The following is a 15,991-nucleotide window of genomic DNA, read 5'->3' on the forward strand; positions in this document are numbered from 1 at the left end:
AGGCAGAAAATTCATGCACTTCGTATTATCAATACACAAAAGTTCAAAAGACTAATCACAATAGTATAGGATTTTGCTCTGATAAGTATTACACACCAGAACGTTGCCTCGTGGAGTAAAAGCTAGTACAAGTTTTTACATAAAAGCTCCAAGAAATTCCCCTTGATTTCATGTCAGTTGGATCCAAAGATTCACCAAAGAAGGAACCTAGGACTTCTACATCTCAGTTAACAGTAAAATATGCTAGCAACTAGAATAGACCGATGTTTACCAACATCACATTTGGCAAATGTTATTTAAGGTCAATACTCAATGCTAGTTCAAAATTTAGCAAAAGAAATGGTAATTTAGATTATTGCACAGGAAGCCCTCTCCACAGGACTGTACCATGAGAACTAAGATATAAACTTAAAATGATTAGATCCAGATTGTGTAATAGACATAAAATACAAACCAATATTATCATACAGAACATTCTCTCCTTGTGGGCGCACCATGAACACTCACAGTGATGAACTTAAACGATCGAGATCCACAAATCCAGAAAGCACGGCCCTGTTACGATCCTTAACCTTCACTTGATATATAACTCTGCACATTCCAACTGTCTTTTAGTCTACCAAACACCCAATAAATATATTGAATCCCGTAATAAACGATGTACTAATTTAACAAACCTCAACCCTGCCAACCACATTTCCGTGATTAAAGTCTCTCCTGGATAGACATGTAGTAAAAATCTGCCAGATATGCTCTTGATCATGTTCTGTTCACCTCCGCAAATACATTTAATGATAGCCCTAACTGCATATCCAAGCGTGCACAACCCATGCAGTATTGGACGAGAAAATCTAGGCAAAGTACATCCAAAGAAATTAGATTGCACTGACACATTGTAAATGCATGAAAACAGATAAAAAAGATTGTAACTTGATATTGTTCAACTAGAACTAGAATTACAGAAGCAAAATCACTCCTTCAACTGATGTCCTGAACAAAAGAACTAATTAAGCTTCAAGTTGAACATAAAACTAACAAAAGAAAACACCTTTTTGGATCAGGGTATGGCCTTAAATTTATACAAAGTATTCCAACCAAGCGCATTTGTATAAACTCACTTGTTAAAAAGGATGAATATGAGGAGATGGACAGTACTATGGTTGTTGAAATTACTAAGCCATGTACCATCATGTGTAAGCATCATGTCCAAGTTCAGATTTCAAATTCTTAAAAAATTTTAGTTTCTGCACTTATTTTCCGACATGTATTTCAGTGGCGAAGGACTCATCTTTCAGGGGTATGTCCCCAAACAGATGGTGGGGAGGAGTCAGGAATGCCTTTTTTCTACTCTCTACAGTTGTAATAAAAAATAGTTATTGGGTCAGGGGGTGGGTGTGGGTGGGGTTTTTTTTTTTGGGGGGGGTGGGGGTTGTTGTTTAGGGCTAAGATATTTTAGAACGACATTATCATGAATTAGTGCAGTTCGAAATTCTTATATTTTTTCATTTTTTTTCTGTTCACATAGTCCACAGCTAGGCTTGCCGCATCAGCACTTAAGATGGGCAAGTCGAAGGGCAAAAATGCTTACCTCTCTTACAATTTACCAACTTATTGAATAGTGCCAGTTAAGAAAACTTGTTTAGGTTTGGCAATATTTCTTTCTAAAAGTGCGGCAATAATAGAAAAACCCGAAAATTTCCCACATGTTATGCTTCACTCAGGAAGCAATATCGCTAGTTTGTGAGTGCCCTTTCTATTTCGTGCAAACAATGGGATGTTCACGTCTAATATCCAGGGACGGCCCTTCCATAAAGCAACCGCTTTAGGCCCCATATGTGTGGGGGGCCCATTTTTTTGGTACACCTAATAGACTATGTATAATTTTCAAAAAAAGTTATGTAAAGTGAAAAACTTTGATTTCTTTCTTAAACAAATATAGAGAAGAAGAATTTGCAACTGATATGATTTCTACGAAGGAAATTGCACTTGAAATGAATATCGAACCCGAATTCTGTAAGAAACGTGTGATATATAGCAAGTAACAATTTGATGCGAATGTTGATAATGAAATCTCAAAATCTTTCGAAGAGTCCTTTAGAGTTGATTACTTTTATACATAATAGACAAGACTATTTTTTCATTTCACAATGAATTTAAACAATTCAAAACATATGAAAATATTTTTAGTTTTCTATTTGGCAGTAAAAACTAAGATCACTAGATGTTGGAAATTTGAAAAATATATTGCCTTAATCTTGAATGTTCCTTAAAACATAATAATCAATTTGATATTGATGGTCTAGATTTATTTTCTAAATTAAAAGTATTAAAAAAATAGTACAATTAGAAGATAACGGTTTAATTGATACACTTAATCAAATAAAAAGATTTAATTCTTTTCCAAATGCCTAAATTGCTTATGGAATAATGTTCATAACTCATGTTACTGTTGCTTCAGCGGAAAGAATTTTTCAAAATTAAAATTGATAAAATCTTACCTATGAACAACAATGTCACAAGAAAGGTTAAATTGATTAGCTATATTGTCAATCGAGAAATACTTATTAGGAGTTATTAATTATAAGAAAATTATTAATAACTTTGTATCTAAGAAAAGGTAAAAAAATAGACTTTAAATAAATAATTAAAAAAATTAAAAAGTTAAGGCCCTCATAAAGTTTGGCTTTAGGCCACAAAATTCGTCGGGCCGCCCCTGCTAATATCATGCAACTTTAACAAGCATCACATACCGGCAAACATTGGCTAAGTAGCTCAAGGATAACAGAATATAAAAGTTATTGGCAAAGAGTAGAACAAGTGACTCATAAGATATAGTACTATCATTATATAGATAGAGTTAAATTGCATTGTTTATGGAAGATTACCCTGCAATTCCTGCAACCATTGGATCTGAATGCAATGGATTGTAATCACCAGATAGCCTATACAGCAAGGCCTGCATCACCACATTAGGAAAGTTCAAAAATCCAATGAAAACAAGTATGACAAAATCTTCAAGCCCTCAAAAGAGGATGTAAGTATGAGAATTAACATGCCTTTGAGACTTATGGTCCTACACAACTCAAGTAAATACAAGCATAGCGTTCAAGATACAGATATTGATGCTTAAATTTGTGTAGTACCGACATGAAAAACAATACGCAACTCATGTAACCAACCTGTGATGCATGCGTACATTCTTCAAAAACAGCAAAAGGTTGACTTTTGGGAATTTTAGGAAAGGCAGATTGATTACTAGGATTTTTTGAGTAAGAGTAAGGCTGAGATGACTTCGAGAACCCACCAGCACCCCTCAAGTAAATTGCCAACCTGCAATTAATATGTGGTGTTTACTGTTTGCTTTAGCATAAAAGCTCTAGGCATATCAGTTAAACTAAAACTTACCGGTTCATGCATAGTGGATCATCAGATTCTTTCTCGTAACTTACAATTTCTATTTCAAGAATGGCTGCTTTACCTGTTATAAATCAACAACTCGTCACGTACATATCTTCTCTTTTCATTGCTGCATCTCAAAGAATGACATTATCATTTTAATTTCTGTTAACCTATTTCCAAAATGCCTTAGCTAGAAAAAGAGTAAAATTTCAAAATTATATCCACTCAACTCATTCCCACCAACTGCCTAATTGAGAAATGTTTCTGCACACCAGCAGTAGACTTGCTATAAACCATTTGCCTCTAACTCTAATGCCTTCACATTTAGCTGTCTATATTTTTATTCAAATGTTCTAATTTGAAGTACGAACTTATCTAGTTCCTGCAGTATTTCTGTTTGCTATTCATACTCATACCTTTATCATGCAATCCAGCAATACTCACTTTGTTTAGTATCTGCAACAATAACATCAAGGAAATAACTTATTCTAGATTAAAAAACGAAAGGGGAAAAAGGATGATAAATAAAATTAAGATTATTAATAAACACTAAGGTACCATATTCTTCCAACCCAAAACTTTAAAATAATCTAAACTAAGTCATGTTTCAAGTGGTGCCAAGGGAAGGCTCCTCTTCCCTCAACTATGTTTCATCGTGTCAAAGGACTAGGATTTATTGAAATAACTAAAGCCAAACATGTAAAAATTTAAGTGAAAATGTATCAGCTGTGCTGTATATATACATATACAAGAACCAAATGCCACTATCCAAAAGTTAGGCAGGAAAGCTGTGAATATAAGATATGTATAAGCACAATAAACGTAAAAGATATGAGATTTGAGGTTTGTAACTAGAATGTTGGTATTATATTGACAGAACATCTATGCAAGTAAAACTGATATGTCCAACTACAGATTACAACTAGTTTCCTGAGGAAAAATTACTTCGAAATTACTGTTGATCTTCATTCATTCTTGAATACCTTCTGCACCCAAATTTAAGAGATAGATTATGTTCTTGCTAGATAAGTTGAGGCATCTAGTCAGACACTTACACAGCCATGGGAAGGGAGTGGCTTATAGATTTCAACGTATTGTTGGCCGTGCAGTAGAAGACGTGGATCATATCTAGCAAAACGAAGCAGAAATGATGCACTTAAGCTAATATCTTGGCAGTGTAGAACAATTGCATGTCTACTCTACACTCATATAAACGAGCAATTTTACTTTAGCACTTGATCAAATATATGGAGAAACAGAAGCAACAGTGTCGTATCTTTAGAGATGATTGGCAACACAGAGAAAAGGAACCGACCCCCCTGCCCCCAACCAAAACTAGAAAAGTATGTGTTCTACTTACTGCAAGCCTGGAATCTGCTCCATTTCTGAAGTAAATCCGAGAGAGAACAAAGCAGCAAAAGTTGGCAAGACCTAAAAAGATAAAAGGCCACAGGTGAAGAAAAAGGCAAATCAATTACAGCAACGAATTCCATTGCATTTCTTCAACCTTTGCAGTCCTGTATAGTATAGTTAAGTATTAAACTATTAGGAAAATAAAATGAGTGTAACTTGTTCTTTTCTATGCAAGCACTGTCAGGTCGTTAAAGATAAACAATTACTCCGAGTATGACCTTGTGATGTTTACTAATCATAGTATACTGTAAGCAAGGGACACATTCCCCCAGTTAAGGGTACCTAAGCCTTTATAGAGATAAAAAGTTTGCCTTTACCATCATTCAAATCAAACAGTAGAAAATACAACAGAAGAAGATAATTTAAGCTGCAGATTGGACTATGGCTTGACATACATCAAGTTCAATTAAACCAAAATTCATCACTTCCTAAGAATCAACAATACCTGAATGAATTCTTGACCATCTTGATGATAAACATATTTAAGCTCTTTATCATCAATAGCATCCTTTGCACATGCTCCTATGCCAAGAGCGTAAAGAGCAGCATCCCTATTTCACAATTAACAATTGCAACATGGTAACAAAAACCACAAAGGTCAAGAACACTAGCAAAATTCAAGCCTAATCATTTGCACAAATTAATAAAAACATAAATTGAGCAAAATGGATATAAAGGTTTCATGTAACTTCTCCCTATTAGCCTACTTTTACAAGTATGTTGCAGTACCTTTCAGTGTAAGTATATAAACTCTGCAAATACCAGTAAGCAAAAATTAGTGATGGGATTAAGCGAAATTGAGCAAGTTAATTCGAGAATTAAGAAAGAAAGGAAGAAGGATCATGAACCTCAGGAAATTTGTGGGAAATGACTAGTTCAGGATCGAACTCAGAACTTCCAGAGCCCGCCATTTAATCTTTGAGAAAAGCAGAAGAATCTTCAACTTCCAACAAGACAAATTTCAAGGTACAATTTTGGAAAAGCTGTAATTGCGTTGGGTGGGAACTGAGTTGTAGAGAAAAGTTGCTGCTTTTAGCAGAGCTTAAGGAAATCGTTTCAGGAAAAACAAAAATGAAAAATTGGTCGTGGGTTTGGAACGCAGATCGAAGTGGATTGATAATGGTTTAAAACAAAGTTTTATTATACATATATGTAAAATGTAAAATTTAAAAATAAGTGGGTCTAAATATAAAAGGTATTGTATCTTTTCTTTGTTGTATAAATTATAAAGAAAAATGTTTCACATAAGTTGAGACAAAAAATTATTTTTTAAGACTTAGAGTTTTAATCGAATCAGATTATTAAAATCTTGTTATCAGATTAATGATTATGAAGACTCTTTTCCCACATAGATTAAAATGGTACAGTTGAATTTGTTACGTGGTTTATAAACAAGCGAATTGATTTGATCCAAAAATGGTAGTAAATAGGATTAAAAGTAAGACTTAGCGATTAAACTTGAAGAAGATGACAAGCCTGGCTCCGAGAACAACGTCTCCGAGGACAGAAATGAGAATAATATGAAAGAGCAAATAAAGTTATTTAATTGAGAGCGAAAATGGAATATAACATATGTTTTGCTAAGAATTTCGTGTCTTACAATGGCTGTTGAGCCTGCTATATAGCTATACCTAGGGAAATAAGATTCTAGGATCAAACCCTACTTAAATGATAATAAAAGAGTCATTGATGAATATGTAATGGCATGCCATGAATGCAAATATTCTCTGCAACGGGTGCCCATTTAATGTTAAAGAATATTCTTCATTGAATGCTACCCGATGACAAATATTTGATATGCTCCCGTTGACCATACTCCCTCTGGGTTTACCCGATATCAATTGCAGCTCTTGTTCCCGGTATTGGTTGCTATTTGATTCACCTTTTACCTGTCTTTGGGTCCACGTGTCATGCTATCATTGGATCATTTATTATAAATCAATTTTACTCTATACAGATAAACCTCCTGCTTTTCAGTGACAAATCTTTGTGTCACCGGAAAGTTGGTGAAGATCCCTTTCTTAGCAGGAAATATCCTGAACAGTCTCTGACGCTTGAAAGGACGCACGTCTTCTCGCATTTAATATCTCGAACACGTGTTGTCCCATAATTCAGTAATATTTTCGCCGGTTCTCGAGGTAATCATGACCAAGATTTTTGTCGTTTGTATCTTTACTTGTACTCATCATTTTACCACTTTTCACTTCCAAAATTATTATTAGTTTATCATTTTGTCTGCACTGAACCTCTTCCTGCTTAGAAAACTTTCATCTTCTCTAACTTTCTCTAAAAATATTACTGTCATGGCTTCTTCTACTGAATCTTTTAGAAACTCTAGACTTCTCTTCGGTGGAAGCCCAAAGAGAAACAAAGACAAATAAGTTGATGGTGATTCCAAGCCTCCCATTGTAAACACCATCATACCCTAACACCTGGGTACCATCAATGACTTCTAGGAGAAGCTTCCATCCGCACAAACTTGGGTCATTAGTAGGTACCCCTTTTCTATTCGCCCTTCCAGTATTCTTGTTGTGAAGGAGGACTGCAACTGCCTAAATCATGAAATCTTTGCTCCGGATATGATAAAGAGGGTTACCTTCACCAAGAAAGATTTTACGTATGTCTATACATATCCCTTCACCTTGGGTCCTTTTTCTTTGGGGACGAGTGAAGGGCTAGACCCCATAGTTTTGGAGTTTTTTCACCGTACGGGGTCTGCTTGGCACAAGTAGACCCATCTATATGGCGAACAATGGCTTGCATATACCAACTATGCACGAAGACCGAAAAAACCTTAACCCTGGCACATATGATGAATCTCTACTCCCCCAAAATTTTTCGTAGAGGAGTAATAAACTTCAGCAAGAGTGACCATCACACGATTTGCATTGTTGTGGAAAAAATGACAATGATCGTGCGTGAAAGGAGCGATTTGTCATCATTGCCAACAAGGATATCACCCAGGCCACAACTCTGTCTTTTCCTGAATCATGGAATCGTTTACGTAAGTTTTTGATTCATCTCCTTTCTTCGTAAAAAGCTTGTTTTTCGTTATTGTTGATCTCTTCATTTCATTTGTTTCATCTACCCGGTGGAAACCACCACGATTCAAGGCCTGGACCAGTAGGTTCATAAGATTCTAGATATTACAATACCAGAATCCCGTCGGTGGAAAGAAATTGCCCCCAAATATGGGTGGAAGACTAAGAACCATGGTAACCCAAATCCTTTTTCCTTTTGTCTTTGTATGAACATAGGTAACTTTGCTAACTCCATGTTTTTCTTAATTCAGGACTCCTGCAGGGCTCTGTCACCTGCCCCGAGGTTTATATTTTGGCTGACCGCGGAGGTCGCGAGGGTGCTACAAAGTGCCCTTGCTCGAAGTAGTACCCTCGGATCTGCTTCCGGTGAGGGTGCTTCCTCTCGGAGCCCCCAACCAGAGAACAAACAACCAAAAAATGATGTTCTTTCTTAGTTGGAGCTAAAAATAACAAAATAAAGACCATAATAACCGATCCGACCACAATGGTTGTTGTGGAAGACATAGAAGCCAGTGATGAAGTGGCTCCTCTCCAAAGAATAAAGATAAATTCATTAGTTCAACCGGATGTTCCGCCAGGATAGATTCAAAACTTGACCGCAGATGATCTCCAAACACTTTGGGGCGAGATGGAAATAGTGGAGGATCCTGATTCTCACTTTCCAACTCCCGTTGCGGTCTCCGGTCCAAGGAGCTCAGACCCTAGGCCTCTTCTACCTTCGAACACTAGGCACCCAATAATCAGCGTTGCTCCTACTACAGCTACTTTGCAACTTTCAATGCCAACAACTTCACGCCCCTCTACACCAACTGCACCTTCTCCACCAGCACCCACTGTGTCTTCTCCACCATCAGCACCCCCTGTTGTCTTCAGAGAAGGATAAGAAGAAAATGCGCTCCCTTTCGGGGGAGTGTTTGTTTAATAATGCTACGTATAATCCGGTAGCGGTACTATACTTTCTTTCTTATCATTTGTTCTCTATTCTATTGTAACAGATTTCTAAGCTTGGTATTCTTTTTTATATGCCAACTTTCTTGCTTCCGAGGGCCTGCGAAAATTGATCCTTGATAAGGAAGGACTCGCCTCCGAGCGGGATCAACTGTCGACCGAAAGGGATCAACTTGCTGCGCGCCTCCTAATGTTGGAGGCAAAAGCTACTGAGGAGGGAGAGCTTGAGGCCCGGTTGTAGCAATGCAAACAAGAAGTGATGGCCCACAACCAAGAAGCCACTCAAATACATACACAATTCCAAGAAGCTAAGTGGGTTGAACTCCAAGATGGTGTACTTGCTATTACTGAGCGCGAGTCTACCTCTTAGGAACATGTGAATAACTTGAATGCAACCTTGAACTCCAAAACTAAAGAGGCCAATGCCCCCGAGGAGAATCTGGTCAGAATGGAGAAGAGATTCAAGAAGATCATGGATCAAAACCAGATTCATCTGTCTACAACCAATGATCATGATTCTAGCCTTGGTGCCATCAGTTCCGAGAAGGATAGCCTTCAGTCCGAGGTTGAAAGACTTAAGGCAAAGCTCCAGTACCAAGGGGATTCCCTCGTATTGGAAAATACGTATGCTATGTATCATATGATGACAAAAACCTTAGAAGAGGCCAAAATGGACATTGTTGTTATTGATGATTACATCGCCAAGGCCTGAGAAGTGGAGCTAACTACTCGAGAGCGTCTCCCTGCTTGGCCCACTACAATTGACTCTTCGAGAACCAGTCCCAAGAATGGGGAATCGAGGACGAAATTGAAGTGAATGATGATGAAGGTCTAGGTTCCGAACTGGCAGCTGATCCACCCTCTTCCACCGGGGGGAGGGGGGGACGTAGATGCCTCTCTCCGACCGGGCTCCGACGGAAATAATGCTTAGATTATTTCCTTTTGTTGTCCTCCACCCTTTTTTATTTTGTAATTATGCCAAACTTTTCATTGAGTTTGGCACTTTTGATAAATAATGAAGAACATTGTTTCGAGTGTCATGCAAGATACATTTTCTTTGCATTGAATTAGTTAAAGCTTCGGGCATACTTTCATTTGATAGCTTATGATTCCAAGCATGAACTCTTCCAGAATCAACCCTTTACTATAAGGGTTTTATAAGAGAGGTGTCACACCTCCTTTTTACCTTACAGCCCCGGAAAGGGTCTAACGGAGTTTTTCCAATTAAAGGACAATCGAAACGGCATTTATTGTTGAAAGATTCAGAGTCGCCACTTGAGAGATTTATGGTGTTCCAAGTCACCAATTGAATCCCGAATCGAGGAAAAGCTTGACTCTGTTTAACAGTCCGCGAATCAGAAATCCGAGTAAGGAATTCTGTTAACCCGAGAGAAGGTGTTAGGCATTCCCGAGTTCCGTGGTTCTAGCACGGTCGCTCAACTGTTATAAATGGCCTATTATCTGATTTTAAAACACTTTTAAACCTATGTGCATTTTCAACCTTTAACCGCTTTTAATTGATTTTTAAAGAAGATTGAACGTCGCTTAAAATATGCCTTTGGATCGTGCCATATGAAATGCACCTGCAATCCGAAACACATTTTATTCAACGTTTTAGGATTTGGATTTGGGTCACATGAAATGCGCACCCGAATTTAGGAAGATAATATTATTAAAATACGCGCCTAAAGCAACTACGCGTTTCAGCTTTGCGAGGGCCATGGAAATTTCAATAAATGGCACACCTCGAACTCTTAAGGATTAAATCAAAATTAATTAAACAAGGGCCATGCGATTGTCATTTTTGTACGACATGGCACACTTCGAATTATTCTAGCCAAACGATTTTTAAACTAATCCATGAGGGCCATATACTACTTGTGTTATAAGAGATGACTCGCCCCAATTATTGATAAGAGCCTAATTAATCAAAATGCCAAGTGTAGTCAAAGGTTTATCTAAAGGCTTACAAGATAGGGTCGGTTATTTAAGCAAATGGGTTTAACCCAACTCCAAATGAGCTGATGGCTTAATGAATAAAGGGCCACTCAATTTGGGCCCAAACGTGAGCCCAAGTCTTTGGGGAGATTGGGCGTCAGCGGAAAGGGGGATTCCAGGTCGAGTCCCTGAGGCACACCAGCAACGTCTAAAAAATATCATTGGGTACAACGTGAGTCCAAATGGCTAACAACGGGACACCCTTACTTATTCAATCGACCTTTAAAATCAGCCTTCGATTACTTAATGGATGATTATATGTAGTTTAGCAATGATAGTTTGAAGGTCTGATTTAAATAACTAACAGTAGACAGCTTATTTCCAGGCCTCCAAATTAACTTAAAATAAGGCCTGAAGATTACAAAATAAAAAGAACAAATCAAACCAATCTTGCTGAAGTAAAACCAAACTAACAATTGCTCATTTCACGGTGAACTTAAACGTACATCTACACCAAAGAATCCCAGTAACGCACAGCCAAAAACTAACCAAAATCCATAACAAACCAGCGTGAAATTAGCAATTACAAAACTTAAGGTCTTACTAACATGAGTTCGAACTTAATCAAAGGCCAAAGTCCATGATCCAACCAGTGCTACATGGCATGTTTACCCCTCAGACCTCTGATATTTACTTCAGAAATCCAAACGGGTCAAATTGACCCAAGGATATAGACCAAATTAAATGGGCTACATTTGCGGGACAAATCAACAACAGACCAAAGCCCAATTTCTTAAAACTAAGACCCTAACTAAATTACTACTATCTGACACAAAATAGAGGGAATTAACTGAACTGCTAGACTAATTAAGAAAGGACCCTGAACTAATCATGCATGCATGACAAAACCCAGAAGCGGAGATGAAGCAGAAACAAAGAATAAAAATATAAACAACTAAATAAACGGACAAAGAGGATACCTGAACATCAACCAGAAAGCCGATTCCACAAACTTTGCAGGGCTTTTCAAATTTCTGACCGGAATAGCCCTTAATCGTGTATTTTCATGTGAAAATACACAAATAAAGTTTGTTACGGTCTAAAACCTTCAGCACACCCCAAGATTCAAGAAGTTCTGGGCAGATTTGAAGGAAATCAGTCCGGGATTTAGAAAAAGGGGAGTGGGGTGTTATAGGGTGTGATTTTGGGTAGGGTCGGGGTAGGCGTCGCCACTAGAGGCCGGGGATTTGGGGGGAGGCTCATCTAGGGTTTTATTTCAAAGCCAGATTCGAGCCATTCTGGGTTGATTCGAGGGCGGGGACTTGTAGATTCAGAGAGAGGAGAAGGAAGGGGGGTGTTTGGTGTAAGTTTGGTGGCGGTTCACGGTGGCGCCGCCGGGGGAGGCGGTGGAGTTTTGAGGCGGCTCTGTTAGGGTTAGGTCTGGGTGTCCTTGTGGGGTGCTGAGCAGATGGGTTTTGAGGGGGGGGGAACGGATTTGGACATATAAATACTCCCCAAGCTTCAGTTCCGAGCCGTTCGATCAAGTGGGGATCAACGACTTAGATTGACACTGGTCGAAACGACGTCGTTTTGCTTGAAGGGTGATCCGGACCGGGTAGAGGCGGGTTTGGGCTGGAATTGTACAAATCTGGGGGCAATTGGGTTGAAGGGGGTTTAGTTAAATGGCCCAAATCTGAATTTCCCTTTGTTTTTTTGAATCTTTTCTCTTTTTCAATTTCCAAATTTCTTTTCTTTTCAAAATTAGAAATAAATCCTAAATTAGTTATTAAAACTAATATTATCCTATCAAATTAAACTAATTAAAGTCTAAAAATAATTACTATAACTAATTAAATACCAAATTAAAGAAAGCTAACAAAATTTGAGAAATTAAAATTAAAATGCAAAAACAAACTATTTTTTTGTGATTTTTCCATTTTTATAAGACACTAAATTACTAATTATTTCAAACATGCAAAAAATTAAATCCTAAATGCAAATGCAGCATATTTTGTATATTTTCATTAATTAACAAACGAAATGCACAGACAAAAATGCAAATAATTAACAGCAAATGCCACAAGATCCACAAAATTGCAAATAATGAAACGAAATTACTTTGCTTTGAATTTATGGGAGTATTTCATGTAGGGCAAACATCACGTGCTCACAACTGCCCCTCTTTGTTCGGAAACACGAAGAGTTTTCGTGCAAAGATAAAGTGAGCGAATACGAGCGATTTTTGCCCGTTTGAATACTCCGTGGGAAGCATTTTTGAAAGATTTGACCGCACCCCGCCTCTGAGGTTGCCTACATATCCTTGGCTAAAAAGGAATCAGGTCAGTGTAGTTCAGGAAGTTTTGGTAGCTGGGACTACCATGAAGCTGTGATTTCACTATTGCTGCTGCTGCTTACTGAACCTCCTTATTACACCATGTCAAAATAAAACAAGAAGCTATACTAGACTATGATCGATGGATTACAAAAGTCCTATCTATATCTTCAAACTTGATATTGTGCTTTTTGTTGCCTTGTTGTTCTCCATTCTTTCGGAGACATCCGTTTGTTGCCACCTTGAATTGTAAACTGAGATGTTTTCCCCTTCTTCAGGTGGGTGCCTGATTGCTGAACTTGATATGTATTCCCTGCTCTCTAGGCGGGCTCTTGACTGCTGACTTGAAATGTATTCCCTTGTTCTCTAGGCGGGATCCTGACTTCGACATAGACAAAACAAAGGATTTGAAAGCTCAAACATAAATTGTACTCCCTTGTTCTCCAGGCGGGCTCCTGATTACTGACTTGAAAGTATTCCCTGCTTTCCAGGCGGGCTCCTGACTTCAACTTGAAATGTATTCCCTGCTCTCCAGGCGGGCTCCTGACTTCAAAATAAACAAAGCAAAGAATTTGAAAACTAAAACTTTAAATTGTACTCCCTTGTTCTCCAGGCGGGCTCCTGACTGCTACGCTTGAAAGTATTACCTGCTCTCCAGGCGGGCTCCTGACTTAAACTTGAAATGTATTCCCTACTCTCCAGGCGGGCTCCTGGCTTCAACTTGAAGTGTATTCCCTGCTCTCCAGGAGGGCTTCTGACTTCAATAAAATAGACAAAAACAAAGAAAATTTTTCTGCCCCAGTTTGGTAACTGGGCACATATGTGAGTGTTAAACTGAATCGTATTACCAAATATTACTAAGAATTTGAAAGCTAGGTACCATTATGCAGGGGGGTCTTGACAACGACAATTTTAAATCTAAGTTATATCTTCTACATGTGTGACTTCTGCTAAATCTTGCTATCTAAGAGAATCTTTAAACTACTCCCCATTATCCAGGAGGGTCCTGAAAATCAAAGGTCAAATTTTATCTTAAGGGTGACAACTTTCATGCCTGAATTATAATACCCTACAACAGAGTTTACGCTAAATGTTGTTATCTAATCAAAATTTTAAAGCTAAGTCCTATTATTCAGGAGAGTCCTGGAAACTCCTAACTGAATCCTATCTCGGACATGCAAACTTCTAAGCCAACTTATATTCGTTTGGGATACATTTATGCTAGATTATGCTATTTCTGAAATTTAAACTAGGTCCCATTTTCCAGGAGGGTCCTGAAAATCAAAACAAACCTATTTGGTGCCTGCCTTTCTCCACGGAGAGTTTCTCCGAAACAACCAAAATTTCCTGCCCCTGTTTCAATCAAAGAAAATTTTGTCCGTTTAAAATGGTGGTTAGCTGATGGCATTCTTACTGAAGATCTTTCCGCTGCATTGTTTTGTTCTGACTGGCTTCCCCGAACTGGCCCTGAACCGCTTTGACTTTCTAACTGACTTTCAAACCTCATGACCTTTAACGAACCGAGTGTTCTATACCCGTGCTGTTGTTATGCCTCTGACCCCTTTATCTGAACCTTTGCATCCCTCATGACATTACCAGTCCCTTCCAACAATGAGATTTCCGGTGATTCCTTGTACCCTCCCCTTACATCGTGTTATCCTTAGTATGCTCCGACCACGATGTGCTTTGCGATTTTGGAAGTTGGTAGTGAGTTTTGACTTGTTTTGAACAAAACTGACATTGAAACATCTTAGCAGATAAACCCAAAAGAAATGAAATGCAATGACTTTGCGGGTTAAGGATAAGAAGAATCCAAAACCAGATGATTGCTACAAAAGGAAAAGAAAAGGAAACTTATCTGAGTGGAACAGCTGGTACCAATGATCATGACATGTATTTCGGATTAATCGACCCAATCTGTCCAACCAATCGACTTTCCGTTACCGTACTCTGTTGCCTCGAAATTTCCATGACTTGATTACTTTACCCAAACCTCGACCTTGTTCATCCTGCGGTGCCTTGAAACAGTTTTCCCACCAACAGACCTTTCTCACTTGTTGGTTTTTCAACCCACTTTCGCCTCAAGGTGCCCGTGAGGGTTTTCACCGCTAAGACTCTCTCATTTTTAGTTTTCTCAACTCTCGTCGCCTTACGATGCCTGTGAAGGTTTTCACCAATAAGACTCTCTCATTTTTACTTCTCTCAACTTCCATCGCCTTACGGTGCCTGTGAAGGTTTTCACCAATAAGACTCTCTCTTTTTTTTCTGCTTGAACCAGAGTGTTGCCCCTAACATGAATTACCTTTTCCTGCTTGACTTTGCATCTCTCGAAGACTGATCGGAAGGTCTTTCTTTAGACCGTAACGTGGGCTTTTGGATAGGGTTAAAAAGAAAGGATATCAAAGGCTCAAAAGAATTCACATGGGTTTAAAATTACAACTTTCGGAATCATATTTCTTACAACAACCACAACTTCTACCCCAGTTTCTTGCTTGGGAACTTTTGGAATTTTGTTTTGATGGGACCGAACCGTGAGGCTGCCTACGTATCCTTAAAAGGAATCAGGTCGAACGTAGTTCATATCATAGAAATTACTTTGTTGTTGTGTTTTTTCTTTTCTCTTTCTTCTCTCTTTTTCTCTTTTGCTTTTCTCTTTTCCCTTTTATTGTTTTTCTTCTTCTTTTCTCTTTTCTTTTTTTCTTTTCTTTTCTCTTTTTCTTTCTTTCTTTCTCTTTCCTTTTCTTTCTCTTTTTCTTTCTTCCCTTTCTTATCTTTCATGCTTATGTTTCTGATATTCGCTACTGATTCCGAAAGAGGGGTATGAAAGAAAATAAATAAGGCTAAAAAAGGGCGACAATGGATAAAGTGTTTAGATAGCAGAACAAAACGTCTTCGTCATTTCAATCTTCAAAATATGCCA

General features: G+C 38.1%; 1 protein-coding gene across 1 annotated transcript; it reads right to left on the reverse strand.

Moving 5' to 3' along the window:
- Positions 1-266: 266 nt before the first annotated feature.
- LOC104216112 (enoyl-CoA hydratase 2, peroxisomal) lies at positions 267-5,922 on the reverse strand. Its single transcript, XM_009766086.2, has 11 exons — positions 5,661-5,922; positions 5,542-5,564; positions 5,258-5,363; positions 4,760-4,830; positions 4,455-4,527; positions 3,816-3,855; positions 3,406-3,478; positions 3,180-3,330; positions 2,886-2,956; positions 678-851; positions 267-591 (listed from the first exon to the last, which is right to left on the reverse strand). Exons 1-11 carry the CDS (start codon positions 5,721-5,723, stop codon positions 504-506), a joined length of 933 nt encoding a protein of 310 aa, XP_009764388.1. The 5' UTR covers positions 5,724-5,922; the 3' UTR covers positions 267-503.
- Between the last annotated feature and the right edge of the window lie 10,069 nt (positions 5,923-15,991).

The sequence above is a fragment of the Nicotiana sylvestris genome, chromosome 10, assembly GCF_000393655.2.
Source record: "Nicotiana sylvestris chromosome 10, ASM39365v2, whole genome shotgun sequence".
Classification (NCBI taxonomy): Eukaryota; Viridiplantae; Streptophyta; class Magnoliopsida; order Solanales; family Solanaceae; genus Nicotiana; species Nicotiana sylvestris.